The sequence below is a fragment of the Manis pentadactyla genome, chromosome 5 (assembly GCF_030020395.1).
Source record: "Manis pentadactyla isolate mManPen7 chromosome 5, mManPen7.hap1, whole genome shotgun sequence".
Classification (NCBI taxonomy): Eukaryota; Metazoa; Chordata; class Mammalia; order Pholidota; family Manidae; genus Manis; species Manis pentadactyla.
The window spans coordinates 35,607,841-35,631,167 of record NC_080023.1 but is presented as its reverse complement, the minus strand read 5'-3'; the positions used below and the strand labels follow the sequence as shown (position 1 = coordinate 35,631,167).

The 23,327-nt window shown below is 36.2% G+C and overlaps 1 protein-coding gene across 4 annotated transcripts in view; it reads left to right on the top strand.

Annotated features, from left to right (window-relative positions):
* ATP8A1 (ATPase phospholipid transporting 8A1) overlaps positions 1–23,327 on the top strand; it is a 216,983-nt gene that overhangs the window by 43,232 nt on the left and 150,424 nt on the right. For 2 of the 4 annotated variants that reach the window (XM_036905471.2, XM_036905469.2), the window contains exons 6-10: positions 5,571–5,611; positions 12,159–12,232; positions 17,909–17,978; positions 19,059–19,186; positions 23,092–23,203. In XM_036905471.2, the coding sequence (XP_036761366.2) occupies positions 5,571–5,611; positions 12,159–12,232; positions 17,909–17,978; positions 19,059–19,186; positions 23,092–23,203 (425 nt within the window). Of the gene's footprint in view, positions 1–5,570; positions 5,612–12,158; positions 12,233–15,332; positions 15,407–17,908; positions 17,979–19,058; positions 19,187–23,091; positions 23,204–23,327 lie in introns of all 4 variants that reach the window. The other 2 variants (XM_036905468.2, XM_057502184.1) reach the window with 2 other exon arrangements.

Sequence of the window (23,327 nt, the reverse complement as noted above, 5' to 3'; positions counted from 1 at the left end):
GTCTCCATGCTTTGTCCTAAAAGCATCTATGGTATTTTAAGTGGAAAACCAAGTTGCAGAGAAATTTTTAAAAGGAAAGAGAACAAAGGTGCATATGTATCTGTTTGTGTGGAGAAATTATGTGAGGATGCATTGGTTAGCATTCCTTACCTTGGCAGTGGTGTGAGATGAGGAGAGAATGTCAGCTTTTCCTTTATAAATCTGTTTGGCTTGTTACAAACATACATTGGGTTTGTAGTTTGGTAGAAAACTGTCAACTGAATCTGTACCCAAAAGTTTCTTAGACTTGTAAGTTTTTGCAGCAGGCCACATTTTCCACTGTATATTTTCAACAATGAATTGAGAGGACACATTTGGATGAAGAGTGAAGACACTTCCATCCTGTTAACTCGAACCCAGTAAAGTGGTTCAGGGCTATTTTTAGATGTGAACTAGCAAACATCTGTGAAGTGGCAGCATTTCAAAGAGGGCTAGTTTAGATTACAGAGCTGGAAGGGGTGGCCCTGAGCTGACATCAGAGGACACTCATGTTAGTGCATCCATTGGTTATGCAACCATTTCCAACTGCTCTCACTGGAATTCTTTTAGTAACATAAAACTGAGAAGTCTATTTTCAGCAAATGTTTTAATAGTTCGTTGGCATCTTTTTCTGTTAGTTGTTTTTTATTGAGTTGTAATTCACACACATGAAATTCATTATTTTCAAGTGTACATTTCATTTTTTTTCTGGTGTATAGCAAAGTTTTGCATTCCAGCACCATTATCTGACTTAAGATATTTTCATCATCCATAAAAGAAACCCCATACATGTAAGCAGTCAACCCTTCCTCCCCACTTCCATGATCTAATCACTAGTCTACATTCTGTCTCTCTGGGTTTGTCTGTTCTGGAGATTTTATGTAAATGGATTCAGACAATATATGCTTTTTTGTCTATCTCCTTTCACTTAGCATATCTTCAAGATTTGTTCATGTTGTAGCATGTATCAGCATTTCATTCCTGTTTATGACTGAATAATATTCCATTGTATGTGTGTACCCTATTTTGTTTAACCATCGATCAAGTTGGTATGGTAGCCATTTGCATTGTTTACACTTTTTGGCTCTTCTGAATAATGCTACAGTGAATATTTGTGTACAGGTTTTTTATGAACATATGTTTCCAGTTCTCTGGGATATACAAGTAGGTGTGGAATTGCTGGATTATATGGTAGCTCTGGGATTAACTTTTTGAAGAACTGACAGGGTGTTTTTCCTATATACCTGTTTTCTTAAACATTGTGTGTATGTTGTTTTTAACATGAGATCTACGAGGGAGCAGAGTATATCTTTAGTAAATCTAGTAATGATTACTATGGCTTCATGTGGCCCCAAACACACAGGCACATCAGTGGATCCAGCTTTCCATCCAGCAGATATTTACTGAGCACCTTTGTGTTACTGCATCATAACACTGGGAATACAGTAGTGAACAGAAAAGAGAAGTTTCCTGTCATCACAGATCTTACAGTCTGGGGGAGGAGACAGTCTTAACATAAATCCTCTCTCAACTAAATATGCAGTAAAACTGTCATAAGTGCTCTGACAGAAAAGGGCACTAGGGTAGTAGTAAAGGAATAGGTGTCAAAAACACGTCCCCTGAGAAAGTGGTGTTAAAACTGAGATCTGGAAGATATGTGTAAATTATCTAGGTGAGGATGGAGGGAAAGAATGTTTCAATCATAGAAACGAGTGCAAAAGATTTGAGGCAGAAAAGAGCATGTTGTTTTCATCATGAAGGACATAGGAAGGAGGCATAGGGAGTGGTAAGAGGTGGTGATGGAGAGTAGGCAGAAGCTGCTTCATCAAAATACCTTTTAGATGTTTGGACTTATTTTATGAGCCACGGGCAGCCAGTTGAAGAGTTTTGAACAAGAGGTGACCTAATCTTGTTTATGTATGTATATGTGTAGGTGCAGCTCTGGGAGTAAGGGGGTTCCCCTCCTGGGACAAATTCCGCATGAAGGAGGTGAAACCGAAATAAGACAGGCCGGGTTAAAGGGTTTTATTTTCTCACAGCTTGCTTGGGCTTGCTGGCCAGGCTTCACAGTCCGTTCCCTCCAGCTGCAGCACGCGCGCCCCTCCCCCTGCCCTCCTTTTCTGGTAGGAACTCCATGGGCGGGTCCATGGTGACTGGCAGGCACCAGACCAATTAGGTACCAGGAACAGAGGGGAGGAGAGAATGGCTGTTTTCTCTCCACCCCTTGCCTCGGGTTGACCAGAGGCTCTGCTGTGGTAAATACACATTGGCATTTAAATGGTCTAAGGCCATGTGGGAAATTCTAGAAACTCTGGGTAAAAACTTCCAATTACCCCACAGTAGGTAAGAATATGTGGATTGAAACATAATCCATAATTGTACGTACATGTAATACACTAAATATAGTCATTATAGCTACATGTAGAAACTAAATTTGCAAGAGATCAAAACTGATTACAAGGAACTAGTGGTAAGGCTAATGAAGTCTTACAGCTGGGAGATGATGGTTGCTTAAAGTAAGGGTTCTGGTATTGTTGCTGGTGGGGGAGATAAAATTTGGCAGAACGTAAGATGCTTAGGGCAAAAATCAGGATATTTTTAGTAGTAAAAATTATTCCCAGTTTTCAAAGCTGTTGTATTTTTTTTGGCATAAGAACAGAAGAGTTTAAGAATAGAGAGATGAACAGTGAGGCACATGAGCATAATAAAACTGCCAAAAATAATTTAACATTGTTAAACAGAAATTAAGTTTCTTAGAAAATACTGCTACAAAAACAAAGGAAAACCCTACCCAAACTAATAGTGAATTTAACAGATTTACAGGATAGCAAGGTTATTGTATAAAAGTTTAACTCATTTCTATATACTACCTGTAACCAACTGCAAAATGGAGTAAAAAATACCACTCACAATATAATAAAAAAGTTATTAAATGTCAGTGAAGGAATCTAATGAAAGATCTGTAAATGGCAAACTATGAAAATGTACCTGAGATAAATTCGTGAAGATGTAAATTAATGGAGAGATATAGCTTGTCCATTAGGTAGACTCAAGTCCTAAGTCAAAATCCCAGGCAGGTTTTTTTTAAAGAATTGGTTATGTGATTCTAAAATTTAAATAAATGGCAAGATACAGCTTGTCCGTGAAGTGAAAGACTCAAGTCCCAAATCAAAATCCCAGTTTTTTTTTAAGAATTGTTATGTTCTAAAATTTATTCAGAAGTTCAAAGAACTGAAAATAGCCAAACAATATTGAAAAGAACAAAGTGGAGGAGTTAGCTAATATCAAGACTTACTATAAAGTTACAACAGTCAAGGTGGTACATATTGGTATGAAGATATGCAAATTGATCATTGGAGTAAATATGGAATCTAGAAATTAGTCCACCATAATACCAGCTCCATTTCATGGGGGGAAGAAAACTCAACAGAATCTCAGATATGCTGATGGACAGCTCAATACAAAATGTTATACATACTGTTTGATTCAATATACTGAAATGCAAGACTAACTATGGTGTCTAACTTATGTTTGCCTCTGTGCATGGAGGGATAGATTGTAAAGGGTCATGATGGATCTTTCTGGAGTTTTATATCTTATTCTGAGTGGTGGATTCACAGTTATTTATTATTTTCAAAACTCACTGAAATTGACCTATCTTTCTAGATAAGCCTGACATCTTCATTTTCATGGCAAATCCCTTCATTTTAGAAATATTGAACACTGATTTTTTTCAAAACCTAAGTATTACAATTGGGAGTACATTGATTAATATGAGGTAGGATCAGAAGAAAATAAATGGTAACAAAGAGCTCTAGATATTATTGAACAGTGTTTTTCTAATTACATTAAAGTAAATTTTAGCCCCATCATTCAGTGTCAGTTAACCTAGGTTACAGTTGCTTTGAGTAACATTTGACCAGCTATCTTTGTTGAGTTTTTATTATTTTGTAGCCACTGAGTTACATGATTAAGGGCAGAGTACTTTTATTTATTATTTATTCTTTGTCACAGCTAATTTTGAGGAAAATACTGCTAAGCAGTGACAACAGGGCATCTAAACCCAGGGCTTTTTTACTCTTAATCTCACGCTGTGGCCCCTTCATACTCTTGGGAGCAACATCGATGAGCAGGTTTATTCCTGGGATCAGTTTGGGTGAACTCTGTAGGCATGAGAGTTTTGTGTATTAGAACACAATGATTAGTTTTGGATGCCTGTGTTAGGGATGCTTGATCTTGTGTGAGTACTATAAAAATTGGAACTTGAACTTATTATACTAGGAATACTTTAGTGTTAGCTCTGCAACTTGGATTTATTATTTTTTAACTTAATGAAGTTGATTCATCAAAATGCACTATAAGATATTCATGGTTGCATTTATTTATTTGTTTAACAAGCACTTGAGTGTCTTCTGTGCTAAGAGTGCTGTCAAGTGCCAGAGGTGAAGAAATGAATAAGCACTGTGTTCAGGAAACTTCAGAACACTAAAAGATTATACTTAGATTAAAATAATTTATATTGTAATACTGGTTTCAAGACCTATAGGTATGTAATTAATGTTAGGTTTGCTATTTAACAAATTTGGGCCTGATTATCATTGTTATTTACTATTTCAGGCGTTTAGGCTTTGTCTCTTCTAATATCAAGAAAAACTGCATCTAATGTTTTTGTACCCATAAGTTATTCATCCTACAACTATTTATTGAGTAGCTACTTTGCTCGAGGGGCAGTGCTGTTTCTAGGGAATATAGTGTTAAACAGTGCAAGTATTAGCTTTACCCTCATGGAATTTACTATTGGGATAGTTTGTTGACTGCTCTTGACTTACCCTTTTCTTAAGTACGAAGTATTGCGCCATCTACCTCACACTACTCTCTTTCCTGTTTGTTTTATCTTTTGTGTCTATGGTACATCCAGTATTATACCATAGACACATAGTAGGAAAAAAAGTATATTGTACTGAGTAACTTTACTATTGCAACGCAGTAATGAAACACTAAGAAATGCCAACCCCTCTATCATAATTTAATAGGAGCCTCTTCTTCCATTTCTTTCCCATAAACCACAAATGGAAACTTACTGCTCTTTAGTATTATTATAAAGCTAAGGATGCAGATTCTTTGTTGGTTTATGTGTTAAATTTTTACTAATTTGAAATCTATTCCTTCTGTGCTTGTGATTTTTTTTTTAAATAATGTTACAACTGTTGTGGCTTCTGAAAGCCCTCCCTTTTTCACATCAATTCTGTGGCTTTCTCCTTCAGCCCTGCCCTGTAACTCCTCTATGTGCAGAAGAAAGCCTTTGGCAGCACTGATGAGATCAACCTTTGTTAGTAATGTGTAATTGTGGTATCTCAAGTGTAAATTCGTTGTTGCTAATTCTTTATATAGTGTTACATATCCTTGATGTCGTAATTAGTTTTTTAAGCCTGTGAAAATTGCTGCTAGTTAATTTATTTGAAGCTATTCATTTAAAACGATCATTATATCACAAGTAAGCTTTTCCTAAGTAATAAAAATGTTCTTTAAACTGTCACCTTTTCTCTTCCCAGTGTTAAGAAATGGTGCTTGGGAAATTGTGCACTGGGAAAAGGTACGCACTGATTTTTATTTTGTTCTAAGGGAAGAAATGTATAGACGTATGTGCTAGTAGATGCAATTTTCATATATAAGCAGATGTCAAGAATTCCACTAATATGAAAGCAATTTAGTCATTAATGTAAACATTTGTGGAGTCTTCAGTCACTTCTATTTAATAATTCTGCAATATACTCAAAAGACTATTATCTTGAAAAGTACTATTTAGAACTTTTTGTTTCTATCATAGTATATTTTGAATACTGTTTTCATAGATTTCATTTACCCATGAACTGCTCTGTTATAATTTTTTGCTTTAATCATCTACTGTCCAAGTAAAAATAAGACTTCAGATATTTCACATGTATATATTTTGACTTCAGATATTGTGACTAATCACATTTACATACTGCTAATTCCCTTAAAAAGAAAAAGTCTTACTAATTCAACATCATCTTCTAATGAGCTAGAAATCAGTTCCATAACATCAAGAGGTTACTTTGCTCACAGGACCTCTAACATGGCAGTGAGTTGAGTCACAACTTAACAAATGCTGATAAAAAAAAATAAGTTACCCAAGTTTTCATATACTTTTCAGATCAATTTCAAAAGGTAAGCAATTATTGTTAGTACTCCCTTTGTTCTACAAGACCATTTAAATTTAAAGTCATCCACAAGTGAATAACCTTTGTAACTTGGTAAAAGACTTTTGGAGGTGAGGTCCCTTGATGCAGGGGACTTTGTTCACGAAGACTGCTGGGATGACAGAGGTGTAATGCTGCACTCCAGGTTTTCCCAGTGGACTAAAAGCCATGCCCTTGATGCTACTTTGTGATGTTCATAGTCACTTTGCATCCCTGCAGAGAACAGGATTGCCTCTGAATTCACTGTGTTTTTGTTGATTTTAAACCAGTGGCCAGAATTTTGACATCTCCTTTTCCAGATATTTAAGAACTCACAATTCTCTCTCTCTCTCTGGGTTTTGACATAAAAAGAACAAAGAGGAAAATACCTTGATTGTGCTTTCCTTGTTTCTGTGATAGTCACCTCTTTCTCAGAGTAGCAAGATAACAACGAAAAGAGCCCACAGTACTATTTCACAAAAGTTTCTTTTGTGCTCTTGTGTGTTTCAACATTTTAGAAAACAGGTAAGATAGAGTTGAGTGTGATAAAATGAATTTTGCTTTAAATATATCTAATTTACTAGGTTTACCAGGGTAATTAATATAAATGCATATCCTAATAAATTGATATATCCATTTCTTCTCTTCCTACCTCGAGTTTTTGTTAGAAAATAAACAGTTATAAAGTCAGGAGATAACATCTACTACTTCACTCTAAAATTAGCCTGTTAAAATGTCTAGTTTTCCCAACAGACACTCATTAATTCAAGACTGATTGGATTATTTTAACTCTTACTTTGCCAGTTTTCACAGGCAAAAAAATTAAATTACCAGCCCATGATTACGCATAATGATAGCATTCCCAGTTTTCTTGGAGATCAATGCAGCACTTTACCTGAACATCCCACTGTGAGATACAGAGGGATAGAATTTAAAGTGCTAGCAAAAGTCAGCCAGCCAAATAAATTGTTGTTACTTAATAATTAGAATTAGATAATTAATTTGAATTAATAAAACTTGGTTCAATGATGAATTCAAGATGAATTTAAAAATTAACAGTCTACAAAATCAAGTTAGAAAAATACAGTAAAAAAGAGATCTCATTCCGGTGGCATGTGGGATCCTTACAAATAAATTTAAAATATGTACCTGACCTTTGTAAAAAAAACATCTAAACTTGAGGTGTTAAATAATCACATAAGTGAATATATGTCATATCCTAGGAAAAAAGCATCAATTGTTCCAAAGTATTAATGTTACTGTAATATAATCCAAGGAAAATGATCATCTTTTGCCTCAAAAAATAACTAAATTATCATCTTAATTTGAAAAATGAACAGTTGAGGAAAATAAAATAGTTTGGAAAAATGAACAGTGTTCAAGGATTGACTCCAAGTAAAATGGAAAGCAAAAGTTATTAAAATAATGTGAATCTGCAAAAATAGGCAATGAAGAATAAAGTAAAGTAGAATAGAAGAGAATAGAATACCCTGTAGTAAAGCCCATTTAATATTTGGTAAAGGAGGCAAAAGTCATTAACCAGAGGATTATTTAATAAATTATGTTGGAATCACAGAGTAGCAGTTTCAAGAAATAATACAGTTTATATCTAAGTCACAGCCTATGATAAAATAAATTCCAACTGGCTAAAAGAGTTAAATGTTAAAACATTGTTTTTGGAAAACATACAAATAGAGTAAAGAGCTTAATAAGTATTTGGAGAAGAGCAAGATCTCAAGGTCTATGGACTTTGATTTTATACATTTAAAACTAATACACAAGAAAAGCTACCACAAACAAGTAAGCAGAATATGGGAAATATTTGCAGCAAATATGACAAAAAAATGGAAATTGTTGTTATATCAATAGGAAATAAAAGTTGGCAATAAGCAAGAATATAACAAAAAACTAGACTCAGTATAATATTCAACCTAACAATAAAAGTTACAAATTTAAACAATATTGAAGTCTCATTTGCTACCTAGTAGTCTATAAATTTAAAAAAACTCACTTATATCTCAGAATTTTTATTTTTATAAAGCATTTCATTCATATGCTGTTGTGGATTATCCATTTAGGTTTTCATATTGAGAACTATAACAAGGGAATTCTGGGAATTTATCCCAAGAAAATAATCATAAAGTAGGGAAAGACCTGTACATGTACAAAAATGTTTATTGTAGCATTATTTATAACAGTGAAAAGTTAGAATAGATGGATATCCAACAAGAGGGAATGTGTTTTATAAATCATGGCATTCTATATTCTGGTATATTTTGTGACAAGTAAAAGCTATAATTTCAAATTTTGTGGCAAAACAGAAAAATTGTATACTGCTCATTCAACAAATATTTATTGAATTATGTGCCAAGCAGTGAGCTCATAGCAGCAATCAAGACATATGAGAGTTCCAAAGGGACAGGCATGAACACAGGCTTGCTTATTGGGCTAGCTAAATTGTAGGGCAAGTCTTTTCTTTAGCCTATGTAATATCTCATGCAATAAAAAAGAAAATCAATAAACCAAATCAAGAGTCTGACTCACATGGCAAGAAAATGTGATAAACCTTAGTGCAAATGGGCTTTAGTTCAGGGTTCTTTCTTTGCCTTTCTAAATGTGTGGCTTCTGTGGTTGCTTTTTAATGGTTCTCAAAGGACCTACAGTTTTGCATAGCATTACTTCCGGTCATTCACAGATGAGCAGACTTTAGCTCTCAGACATTACTAGTTCATCCCTCCAGTTATTGCCCTGAAGCCTTTACTCTGTTGCACAAAATTAAGTTGCCAGGATCTGGTTTGTAAAAGTATTGCTTACAAAGCCCTGTACAAGGCAGGTATCTCCACTCTGGAAGTATAAAACAGCTGTCTTTATTGTCATTACCACAAAGACCAGTTCTTCAAATTGAGATGCAGCTGGGATAGGTTTTTGAGATAGTTGCAGGTGGAGAATTTAGGTGAAGAACATTAAATCAACTTCTGGCTTTGTAGAGAAGCATGGAGTGATCGGCTATGTGCGTGTTTAAAAGTCACTCTATAAAGCTGCTTGTTTTGCCAATGGGTTTCAGCCCCGGGCAAGTTCACTATGGAGTCAATATGACCAAAGAAATTGATAGCAAAACGTTCTTGGGGTGAAAGAGTTATACCCAACTTTATTTCCAGGTGGCAGGTCAGTCACTAAAATCCCCTTCACTCAGAGTGAGTGCTTGCAGCAAGCCGGTCTCTACCTCTGGGCTCCTCTGTCTGCACAGCCATCCTCCGGGCCTCTCTGCACAATCGTCCTGCACAGCCGTCCTCCAGACCTTTGTCCTTGGTACTGCCACCACTCTAGCCTCTGCTCTGCTGCAGTCTTGCAGCCCTGCCACCATGTTGCGCCCAGAGCACTGGGCAGAGCTCTTTATGTAGAGTCAAATTTCCCACAGGTGTGCAGTGGGCTAGTTAACCAGGCCAGGTGAGAATACTGGCCACAGGAACTCTCATTTAATCCACACTGCTTTAATTCATGAAGTTTCCAACATGAAATGTGTGTCTTTGGATTAAGAATTTCTATCTCCAAAAATTCCTCAGTAAAAATATAAATGTGCTGGAGCCTACAATTAGACACAGATTTTAAACCAGCCTATTACAGTTTGATAAGCTTACCCTTTTATATAATCCTCAATTGTAATCACTAATGTCAATGACTTAAGAAGACTCAATAGTGACCTAAAGCCCTAAAACTTACTTAACTTCAGTATTTTGGGGGGAAAAACTGCCTTGTTATGATGTTCCTCCAATTAGAACATGTGCTCACAGAATTTTGGCCATCTGTTGCTCTTATGCACAAACCAGGCTGGTAGGGAGAAAACCATATTAGGAGCTCAGAACTCCAAAAGAATGAGAGGTGCATGGATGTGTTTGAGAAAGTAATCCAAACCGTAGGCCTCGTGAGGAGGGAGTCTGTACCTGCTTTCCTGACAGTGCTGTGAAGGGAGCTATTTAGAGTTCAGTAAGCCCTTAGTTTTCCCAGGCCACTAAGGTAACTGCCATATAAAGTTGTAGGGAAAAGGGAAGTTACCTTGGCCAGAATCCTCACCTGACCTTAATCTATTTGCCCACTGCACATATGCAGTGCTCACAGGCTCATGCTTGCACACGTTAGCAATGAGATATTTGAGTGTGTTGCTATATAAAGAGCTCCGCCCAGTGCTCTGTGTGGAGATGGAGACGTGATTCTAGCACTTGACCTGCCACAACAAGACTAAAGCCTGGTATAGACCTTTTACCCACAACGTTATGTTTTTGTTATTTGGTCTCATTGAATCCAGAGTGAATTTGCCCAGAGCTGAGACCCTCCACTGAGACATAGGTGCTAACATTTTCTTTTAGTCTTTGGTATAATAACCACAAGCTTTCTTTTGTCTTACGATGAATGAAGATGTTGGGAAACTGCAGTCAATTAGGGATTTTCATAAGTCTGTTAGAGTCTAACACTGTAACGTAAACAGATATGATCCTGATCTTATGAAGCATATAGTCTAATTGGAGAGAAAACATTAACACACAGGAGGTGATTAAAGAATAATTAGTTGGCAACCTGGGTAGCTTTCTCTCTTAGTGCCAAGGCTGCAGAGAACTTGCTTTTCTTTCTCTTGCTCTCCGAGGGTGCTATCAGAGTACTCTCACAGCACATTACTTTAAGGGCCACTTTATACCTATATGTACTTGCTGTTTTTTATTTTCACAGTTTGCCCTTTTTTTTGAGGGAGGCGGTGTTTGATTCAAGGCCCTTGGCAATTATTTGGTTTCAGATAATCTAGAGTTCAGCAGCAGTAAAGCTATTGAATCAAGGCATCTAGACCTTCTGTGCCTGGATAACCAGCATACCTGCTACAGATGAGAAGTCCCTTCCAACCTTCCCTAACCTGCTCCTCTGCCTGGATAGGTAGTAGACAACAGTGGGCTGGCTCTGCGATGATTTCTTACTGTGATTCCCACTGAAGACACCTTCTCTCATTCCCCCCAGTAAAGTGTCATTTTAGAGTTCAAGGCAAAATAGGGAGGAGAAAGAACAAAAAGTCCTTACAAAAAAAAAAAAAAGGCTTTTATTCTAAGTATTAAAACTTATTTTTAGGTTCATGCAGCTACTAAGACGGCAACTTTCGTGATAAAATGGGGGTGGGTGTCAGTGTGGCTCATTCGACTTGGCCAGCAAACCAAGCTGTCCCTTAGTCGGAGGGGCACTGTTTGCCCAAAGCTCTATGACAAACCTATCTTTAAATTACTTCTAAGTTTCTAGCCATAGCATATCCTTAATTTGGCTTCAGGCCATGCTCACAAAAATGCTAACAGGTAGTGAAATGAGAAAGATATTAAACTGATTTTTTTAATTTAAAATACAGTGATAGTTTCATTATATTTACTTCTGCAAAATCTAGCTTCGCAGGCAGAGGTGGGTTAGAGTCTAAGCTCTTCCTCTCACTGATATTGGACGAACAACTCAGATTCTGAGGTTCGTTTTCTTCCTCTCTAAGTCATGAATCATAACTAGCGCATTTCCTAATGTCATTGTTAGGCATAATAATCATATGAATATGATAGTTTTTCCAGCTGTATTGAGATTTCCTTAAACAAGGTAAAGATTTCTTTTGGCAAATTCCTCCTTTTTATTTTTATGTCCGAAAGAGAGAATATGAGAGTTGAGATGTCAATTAAGTGGATAGAATGGATAGATTCATTTTATTAAATAAGTTATAAAGCTGATAAAAGATAGAATGCTCATTTTGTAAAGGATTGCCCCATTCTTGGCCTCACTCCTAGATAATTTTATGACATTTTATGAAGATAAATGGTTCTTGTTTGCCAATAACCATTTTTACTGTATTCTATGCTTAAATACAATGGGTTATATATTTGTAACTATCTTTCCATGCATATAATTAACCGATTCCCAGTTTTCTTTCAGGTAAATGTTGGAGATATAGTTATAATAAAAGGCAAAGAGTATATACCTGCTGACACTGTACTTCTCTCATCAAGGTAGAGACACCTACTGATGCTCAAACAGTGTAGAGGATGTTTTCTCTACCCTGCATTGACCTTGTGATTTCTCCAAGGAAATAAGGAATAAACGAAGGATTTTAAGCCTCTCTAATGATTTTGAATTAAGCATTAAAAAATTGATTGGACTCAAAGGACTCTTTCATGTTTGCCATACAGAATAAGTGATAGGTGCTATATTTTATAATTCAAAAGTTACAATTACAATTAAGAGTCTGCTGTCCCTCTAGATATGTCCAGATACTTTCCTGTGAACCATTAACTCTTATCAGACTTCCTGTTATTTATTTTATATAATACATGGAATGGGTTCTATTGATTTTATTTTACAATTCTTGTCATGATAAATTCCTTTTTGATGCATTTGTATATCCTTCCAAGTTTTTTGATCTTTGTGGTGCTATGGATACAAGAAAAATGAATGACTTCTTTTTTGTCATCATATCTTTTGAAAGGCCATACTTTTCCAACAAAAAATTACTTTGCACTTTCTTTTAAGTTCCTTTCTGTTACTGAATTTAGCTATTTTTGTTTCTCATATTTAAAATAGTCATGAATTAGTATTGAGAACATATGGCACTGTTTGTTACCCTTTAAAGAATGTGACTTTCACATGGTTTTAGGTTTAAAAACTGTAAAGCTAGTCATGATATAAATTAAGGAAAAAAATGTGTATTTAATATTTTAGAGGTTGTTTATCATCATTTCCTTGGACAGTTTTATTTGTAAAATCCACATATAAATATGGACAGTGTCCTTTTCTCAAAATCTGTTTAATCAGGTCACTATTTAAAGTGATTGGATTTATGACAAGTTAATGAAACTTAATTGAGCAAGTAAGAGTCATCCAGATATTCATGGAAGGAAGGAGGTTCAATTGCCACATTTTAGTACTGGGAATTTTTTATGTCACATACTTCTAAATTTTCTTTTCAGAAAAAATTAATATTACTAGGTTTTTAACCCAATCTTTTGCTATTAGTTGCCTTTACTGAGAGCTTTATCAGGGCAAGTTTCTAAAACTGAAGTACAGGTAACGGTCCACACACAGCTGGGTGAGAATGAAGATAACCAGGCTCACCGTCTGTGTCTCAGGGACCAGGTAGCATCAGGTACAAGAGAGCTGTGTTTAGGAGGCAGGAAACTGGGGTTCTAATCCTGCCGTGGTGACTCTGAACAAAATACTTCATCTCTGAGGCCTTGATTTCACATCTTTTAAAGTAAGGAAAATGGATCAAAGGATCAAATTCAGATAGTCTCCTGTTTTCCATTTTGTTTCAATTCCTAATCTTTCATTTAAATGAACCAGCAGAATGCCTAACCAACAGAATGGTGTGCATGTGGTGGTACTAAGTAAAAGTTTGATAAATGTGATGGACGATGGACCACCTGAATGCCATGTAACAAAATTCAAGGAGATAGTAAAGCAGTCCAGCAATTTAAAAAAGTGTTGCTCTTTTCCTGATTAAACTTATCAGAGAGACATAACTTATGGAGAGCATCATGTATGCTGAACTATTAATTACAGTATTTATTTTTTGTATCCTCAAAATATGAACACAATTGACCCTACTGGCCTGAGTTTACTTTATTCTAAGTTGAAAGTTTTCTCCAAATATTTTTCATCTGCCTCTATTGAGTCCCAGAAACCAGAAACTCCCACTAACCTCTATGCTTGTATTTCTTAAACTTTAGAACATTATCACAGGATTTATTTCTCAGCATTAAAAGCATTCACTGGTGGATATAAATATTGGTAAATCAAAATAGTTTCTACATCTTAATAGAACACCTACAATGTTTAACTTCCTTAAAAGATTATTATTTTTAAAAAGATTATCTGATTCATTGCTTTGTGTTATTTAGTAGGATTCAAAGTAAAGTATAAAGTTCATGCTGTTAGATATTTCTACCCAACTGGCAAAATACCACTTTGCAGTTTTTGTTTTTGTTTTGTTTTCTCAAAGGGTTTTCACATTACTTGACACTTTTTTGAATCTACATTAGCCTTAAGAAGTAGGGAGAAGTTTTGTCATCATTTAATAGAAAGAGGAATTTTGTCAAGTCTTAAATTTTGCCATTTAACTTTAGCTAATGACTAGGTCAGTGTTGGAATATTTAACTCCTAATCTCATATCTTCTTTATGCCACATTTTTCACTATCAGAATAAGAACATAGTGATTTTCACCTACAGAAAAAGCACCACTTAGCAGCAAGCATAAACAATGGTTTATAATACTTTAATTTCCAAGCATTTTTTGGTTACATAATAATAGTGCACCTTCTTTGAGATAGTATGAAATTAAAGCATGAGCATGGTTGAAAGTTACTGTTTCATTGATTTTTCACTTTGAAATGAAGACACTGAAATTTTACAGGTGCTTGATATTCTATTTCATTCTCTCTCTGAAAAATTTCTCCTGAGCTCAAAGGCTTGCCCTCCCTAAACAATACATTAACTAGACTTTGTTAATTATTAAGTAATTCAAAAGGCTGCAGTTATGCCTTCTAATATCCTACGATCCATGTTTTTTCAGCTTTGCGTAATAAGATATGAATTCAATTATCTTTGAAAACATTTTGGAATCAGAAAACTTCTAATTTTGGGGTTTTTTTTAGCTTGTGTGTAGGAAGAACTAGTATAGTATACTTGGTTTTTCAAAAGCATAAAAAATAGTTTCCACAATCCTTTCTTTCCTTCTTGGGTAGGCGTGGACATAGAGTGGATGACATGAGAGTGAGGAATTGAAGAAAGGAAAATCTGTAAGATAAAGTCGCTCTGTCTATAAAAACATATTCTTATTTGATAAATGCTTGTGAGTAAACTTTAAAAAGTCAAAAGTTTCATATTAAAAATCGAAAATTGGGCTTAAAAGCAAATAAGTAATCCTTAAATATTTCTTGTGCCTTTAGACCTGATCAAAATGGGTTTTGAAAAAATTGGCATTAGACGTTTCTATTAACATGTATTATTTTCTATAATAATTTCAAACTTTCTGTCTCTTTTGTCCATTTGTTTTTTTCCTCTGTTATTCATTTTTTTTTTCCATTTTAATTATTTTAAACTGGGACCTGTAGGTGGCAGTAGGGGAAATAGTGAAAGTGACCAATGGGGAACATCTCCCAGCAGATCTCATCAGCCTGTCCTCAAGGTTAGAACCACTGAGTCGTACAGGCTGTGTGTATGTGGATCCTCACCCTACACCAGAGAGGAGTTACACCCAAAGATGGCTTTGAGTTCTGTCTCTTCCTTTAAAACACAAAATTTTTTATACTTCTTGGTGATGGACATTTCATAGATCTTTTAAAGGCCTTTTACGAAAGAGGGCAGATTCAGCTCCTATTGTTATCAATAGGAGTCCATGAAGCATGCCAGTAAATGTAGATTTTAGTTTCCTGTGCATCATTAATATATATTCATACTTAACGTGTCTGAATACCAAGGCTTATTTTAATTCCTCTCCAGGATATTGTATTTAAGCTTTTAATGAAATGAATTATTGAGAAATTTTTAAGATTTTCAACATTTGTCTTCTTACATTTGAAATTTTCTGTAATTTCTACAGAATCCCTTTAGCAATTATGACTATAATTGGGCTTGTATAGGGTTTACAGAGGACCCCCTGCACAAAGCTGGATGTTGTACACTTTGTACTGCATGCTTTGGGATCAGTTTTTATCCCACTTGTAACTAGTGACAGAGTGCATGTTACTGTGATAAATTTCAGCTATCTACTAGTGTCTGTATTGTGATATGCATCTTGTTTCATTTTTCCACTTACTAATCAAAAAGCCTGCTTTGCCTCTCTCACTGTAGTTTATGTTCTGGATGTCACCATAGTTCACTGAAATGTCTATTATCTGGCATGATTCCTTACCTGAGACTTCTCACTGCCTTTCATAGCACTGTTAAGAACTGCTTCAGCAACAGCTGTCTTAAGGGATTAAGAATGTTCTGAATTTGGATGCCTATTTTATTTACCTCACTTCAAATAGAAGTCAGCTATTTAACCTTCTAACTTCCTAGCCATTTAAAGTCCTAGAAAATTTGCTCTTTGAGGAAAAGTAGAAATACAATTAGGATGTTACTCTCTTTTAATATGAGAATGGCCATGGATGTATTGATCAGAAATGTTTTAATACATTTTACTGCCAAAATATGGAATCAACATCATTCATGTAGTGTTTGTCTTCATGCTTTTATATTATCAGAAAATATGTTTTATAATTTCATAAACCATTAATGTTTCAAATATATATGTAAGTTATAAATTAAGAGCAATTGCCAGAGCCAAATTACTATTGAGGCAGTAATAAAAAAATATAACTTTGAATAATTAGAAGAGTGAAAATATAAATATTGAAGAACTTCTACAGTTGGGAAAAAGTATCTTTATAGAAAAAACAAAACAAAACCCATGGAGTACATTGAAGAACTTGAAAAGTTATTTTCAAATGAATCTGTAAAATATTTAACCAATGAACATGGGTTTCAGTAATTTTCACAAACCTTTAGGCCATAAAACTAAGCCACATACTCATTGCAGAAAGTCAGGATGGTCTGTTATGCACATGTAAAAATTGGAAGTTGATTAGAAAATTCCAAGTGTTTGTAACTTAGAAATTTCTAACTTTGAATACATATGCTTATCAGAAATTACATTCATAGATACTTAAATGATGTAGGTTAATTAGGCTTATTATATACCAAGTGCTAATAAGATTGATTTAACTTCAGAATGCTTTTCTTTATAGTTGAGGATCATATGCAGTTGTCCTGCAAACACCTTATTTATAATTGCTGGGCAATTACAAACTCAGTATGTGAAGGGGAAGGATGTAAGCAGTCCAGTGTATGGTACCTGTGATAAAACTAAAGAACACAGACCCCTTTCACCAGCCACTGTACAACAGACTTTACTAAAACACTGATGGCCACCCATAAAGTGGATCTGCAGGTTCAGGTCAGACAGCAAGGTGGCAAAGTTGGCTGATTTTAGTTCTAGCTTTTTCTGCCCCAAGAATCTCTGAGACAGCTTTAAGAAATAGCAACTTTAAAAAAAAATAAGGGGAGAAAGATATATATCTACTTTCATTGTAAAATCTGTTCATGCAGTTTTTAAAAGTAGCCTTGAACTTTAAATATTATGGTTCATATGATTCAACTCATCCTTTCCGAAAGGGGAGTCAATGCAAGTTTGTAGAAGCAACAATCTGGAATTTTCTAATCAGCCACTCTCCTTAACCAATTTGCACATGGGCTGTAAGCATGAAATCTCACTTGATATTTTTGAGCTAAAGAGGAATCTGGACATAAAACTGCTTTATATTTCAGATACAGTCTGTGCTATGTCTATATGGTGAGCAATTCAAGTGTAATGTGACAAATCTAATTATGTACATTATCTTGAAGATCAGTACTGATTGTTGCCAGGAAATTGCTTTTGGGTCCTTCTGGCTGAAAAGCTGATCCATGAGTTGTCATGCATGGTTCTGCTTCACAGCATTTTGCAGTTAGAATGAATTTCAAGAAACTAGGCAACTAAAGCTTTGTTTAGAACAAAAGGCTTCTGTGAGCTTGAGCATTTAAATAAGCTGTTATTAAGTTCTCCTTCCTCCACTAAATCGTTTTGCTTTTCAATTTTAAACAACAGCGAGCCCCAGGCCATGTGTTACATTGAAACATCCAATTTAGATGGTGAAACAAACCTGAAAATTAGACAGGTAAGATCAGTACAGGTTTATATCATTGTTGCTGTTTTATGATTTGGAATCAGGAGCTTTATTTCTTACTCTTACTGTTTTGAGTTGAAGTAATTCTGTGTAATTAAGCCACAATGAAGGGGTTTTATAAACTGGTATCCTTAAAGTATTATGGAAGATGCAGATGTGCCCCCCTGAATAAATTTAGTCCATCATGTAGATACTATTCATAATATTTTTAATATTTTAGGTAATAGCTAACATTCTGATAATAATGCTATTAGTAGTTCTAAGTGCTTTGACATGCATTAGCTTATTCACCTGGCCTGCTATTTGGCTTGGCCATATTGTAAAGATGTAGTTTCCATCGCTGTTCTAAGTCTCGCTAATCTCAGGGAATAGTGTAGTTTTTCTACATTCACTTCTCATACTATCCCTGACAAAGCAACTACAAAATTTTTACTTTGACAGTTTTAAAAGGTTTTTAAAAAGGTATTCTCTTGGGTTCTAGGCAAATGGTGAAATGGTATGTGGCAGGTTGGGATATGGTGGGAATAGGTCATCACAGCACTTGAACTGAGTACCATAGGAAGCGGGGACCTGTTCAGTTCCAGCCAGTTCTAGCTGGCTAGAGGAAGGAGCTCCTTTGGAGTTTTCCTTGTCAGTGGGCTACAAGAACAGAAACAGCACTACTCCTATGGAATATAGATTCTATTCATTGTGCATTCCCTTTCTGAGATTCAGCAGACAGACTGTATAATGTTACATATCTTATTTTTGGAAGCAAACAGTTCTTTGAGGACTTATTTCAAAGTATCTGTGCATACTAGATTATAGCAATCACTTCAATATATTTAAAAACTTTCACAAAAGCTACCCTATGCTTGTGCTAAAAAACTGTGTTGGAGTAAAGAGGAAGGTATTCCTCAACTATGATTTGACAGAGTATCATACAAGATGGGAGAATTGCTTATATAATAGTGGGATCTCTTAGATCCTAAGGCCTAGATGGAGAAGTCCCCTAGAGGCAGAATTCCCCTTATCCTTGCACACACAACTCACTTAATATATTCTTTGCTTATTTAAAAATTTCTAAAACAGGGCTTACCAGCAACATCAGATATAAAGGACATTGACAGTTTGATGAGAATTTCTGGCAGAATCGAGTGTGAAAGTCCAAACAGACATCTCTACGATTTTGTTGGAAACATACGGCTTGATGGACACGGGTATGTAAAATCAGCCTTCACAAAAAAGCACAAAATTCACTGGGTCACCATGTGTTGCGAGTGTCTTCCAAGCCTGGGTACATATTATTTTCTTATGCTCTAAGTTTGAGCATTTAAAACCTTTTTCTTAAACATTTCTATATTACTTCTACTCTGAGTTGTCTCGTGAAAACCCTAGCTTCTAACCTTATATATAAAGCACAGCTGAAGACTTCCGCAGGGTTCCTGCCAACCTGACAATCGGATGTTTTCAGGGATATGCCAAGCTTCTGGCACATTGGTTAGTGGCTTATTCTTTGGCCAGAATATTTCTGTTATATAGGTAGGTCTAACTGTGCAGTCCCCATGGCCTGGATCCTTCCCTGTGATCTCTAGATGCCTCAAGGAGTTCAGACTCTGCCTGCATTGTCCCGGATAGTTTCTTTTATTCTTCTCTGCGTAATTGCTCTTTTATAGGCCATGTTATCATCTGTAATCATCTTCGCTGTTACATGCTTCCTGTCCCTCTCCTCTTTCCTGCCTCTCCCCTCATTGATTCAACCAGTATTCATTAATCACCTACTGGGCTAGACTAGTTACAGATATTAAGGACACAGCAATAAACAAAGTAGATCAATACACCTGTCCCTGTGAGCTTACTTTCTTGAGCTAAGGGAATAGCAAACAAACAGTCAAATAATAAACAAGAAAATTCTGTACTCTGTTAGAAAGTGATAAATGCTTTGGAAAAAACTAGCACAGGAGAGGGGGGATTGGGGATCTTTGGTCACTTTTAGGTAGGGAGTTGCAGTAAGCCTCATTCGGATAGCAACATTTGAACAAGGTGAGTATGAGGTGAGGAAGTTACCATCTGAATATGGGGGGAGAAGGTTCCAGATAGGAGGAATAGTCAGAGCAAATTATTGGTTATATCATTGCATCATCTTAAAGCGGGAAAGTGCCAGGAGTAGTTAGGGGATATCAGACAGGCTAGTGTGGTTGAAGTGGAGTGACCAGCGACTCAGAGGTAGTAGTGGGCCCGACCTGACAGGCCTCATAGGCCATTGTAAGGGTAGCATTCTGAGCAAAGTGGGGATACATTTGAGGGGCTTGAAGGGGAATAGCAACAGTTCAGTTTTGGACTTAATAAGTTTGTAATATCTAAACAGACATGTCTAAGAAGCAGTTGAATATATAAGCCTGGAGTTTGGGATAGTGGTATAGGTTCATGAGATAAATTTGGGAGTAGTTGGCATAGATATTTAAACCCATGGGGGGTAGAAGAAGTCACCAGGAGCAAAAGGGTACAGACAGAAAGGGGAAGAGCACCAATGACAGTCCTTTTCCCTCCAACAGCAAGGGAGGGAAAAGAGGGGGGACCAGTGACTGAGGTCAAGGTGATAGGATGGAAACCAAGAGAGCAGAAGAGACTGTACCTTGGTGGAGGGGGGTAAAAGTGGGTCAGATGTTGCTGATAGTCAAGTACAAGGAGGCTGAGAATTAACAGCTGGATTTAGCAAGTAGAGATCCTTGAGCTTCATTAGAACAGGTGGAGCCTGACAAGTATAGGTTTGAGGTAATGGAACAAGAGATAAAAAGAGCAAGTTATAGTCACTTTTTCAAGGAGTTTTGTTGTGAAAGGGAGCAAAGAAGTGGGGCAGAACCTGGCATAAAAAGTGGAGTCTTTCCTACCTCCCTTCTCTTTCCTCTTGTCCTCCCCTCCCTCTTTCCTTGCCTCCCGTACTGTACGGTGTACCTTATTTACCAGGCTTTTGTAGTGGCCGGCAAAATGCAGCTAAATGCACTAATTCAGCCCACCAGCCTGAGGGATTATCAGTATTTTAGTTATTTTGTAATTGCATTATTAGAGCTTTTGAATTCTAAAGGACATTTGAAGTATACCCTGAACTGTCATCTTCGTTCAGATCTACCAAAAGCTTTCCTTCAGTTCTTGAAGTACTGTATTTTGTTCTAAAATTTGCAAAAGTGATCTTTCCATGAACATATGGTTATAGACTAATGATAGATTTGGCCATTTATACAAGTAAAGTTTCTGTAGTCTGACATTCCCAACTGGCCAGCTTCCATTTCTTATCAGTTCTCATCAAATTAACAAGCAAGTCCATGCAGTGAAGGATAAACTTTGTGTGATGGTGCCAATATTTAGGGTACATGCAGAATCTATGTAATGTGCCTTCATTTATTTGAAAGGTGGAAACAGATTTTTAATACCTTAGTATCTGTAGCACATCTGACTTTTACAGTGATTGCCCAGAGGTCTTGGAGCCCCTTTGTTTGGAATGAGTGTTCCTTGATTCCACTAAGGATTAGGGTCATCATCTAATCCCAGAAGCTTTAGAATTCCAGCTCTGATGAAAATTAATAATAACTACCTCTTGTTGAACCCCTGTAATTGAAAAGTAATATTTTAGCTTTTGAAGAATTTGTACCCAATTCCAATCAAGCCATACCACAAATGGGGTATAATGGCCATATTATACCCCATTGCACATATGAGGAACAGTTGGCATATACATGCCCCTGTGCAGTCCAGCAGCTTCCCAGGAGCTTCCTGGAAACCTGCATTAGGCCTGAGGCCCCCTCCCAACTTGCACATGCACCCCAAATCTTGAAAGAGGGGTTCTCTTCCAGATGGGCCTAAAGGCGTGCTGTTGTGCATAAAGAATGAGAGTTACAGTTGCTGTGTTCTTTTTCTGAATTGGAATATGCTATGGAAATACCTAAGCATTTACTCACTTAAGTGGAAGGCTTCAGGTGTTATTATCATCCACCTGGATTGATTTCACCTGAGCCTGTGACGCTTGTGTAGTTTCTGAAAGAAGAGCCCAAGGCCCAAGGTGCTCGTGGCCTTAGAAGCCTGCTGAACCCTGAAAGCTCCCCAGAAACGAAAGCTTCAGTCTCCCTTTGCCGCCACTGACAAAGAAGTTCTGTGTTCTCTGGAGACTTTTCTGGAAGAAATTATTTCCTTCTTTTCCTGGAAGGTTTTTTTTTTTTTAATGTATTTTTCTTTATATTTGACATTTCTTTCTTTTTTTTTTCTTATTAAAATGGAATCATACTGATAGGAATCTTGGAGCCATTAAGTTTTATGTAATGTGTTTCCATCAAGAATCCCACTGTATCTGTAATAGCTTGGACCGTTCTGGTAACTCAGTATGAGGTGGCACCTTCCAAAAACATACCATAGTGGATAGCCTTGCAAAAAAAAAAAAAAACTATGGAAGATCCAACTTGACCCTTATTTGTGAAAAATATGGCTTAAATTGGAATGCATAGCCTCAATTTGCTGTTATTTCAGAAGAGTATTTAAGACTTGTTAGATGCTTACCATATATGGAAGTTTATCCACAGTTTGTGGTAAACTGATCTTCAAATACAATAAAATGAATGTCCGAGAGATTTTAAATACAGGAACTTATGTTTAGAGAGTAGGGGTGGCAGTGCAAATGTATGATGAGTTCTTTATTTTGTATATTTTTTGAACTGTTGTAATGCACAAAGCTGTTTTTAATTTAAAGGCAAGTATGGATGAGGGAACAGATCCCCTAACCTCACCACTTCCAAACATCTCAGAAACTTAAAACAGACTTACTAAATCAGGAGAAGTCTTAAATGGGTTTGAGAATTAGCCTCCTCATCCCAAAACATTGCCTACCAACATGGATAGGGAAGTTGTAGGAAGTGTGGCTGGTTTGGTGTTTAGTAACTGGAAAGCTTCCCTCCAGCTCTCCTTGTGTAAGAAAATTATTCCTATTGGTAGGAAAAAGTACTTCTTTTCTAAAAATAAAGCATATGTGGGAAGGGTTATTTTAATAACAGAACCTTTTTTGGAATTATATAGTAGCTGTAGAATTCTTAAGCATTTCAGAAAATGTCGTTCCTAATGTCAGCATGATCTGCCATAGCACTGTTCCCCTGGGGGCTGACCAGATCCTTCTTCGAGGCGCTCAGTTGAGAAATACACAGTGGGTTCATGGAATAGTTGTCTACACTGGACATGACACCAAGCTGATGCAGGTGGGATTTTTTTTTATCTATGAAAATCTTTTGGACCTAAGTCTTTTAAAATGTGTCATTTGTAGCTTGTAGTCCCAAACATAGCAGATCATCTGTCACAGATTCCTGAGCCCTCCACTGTACC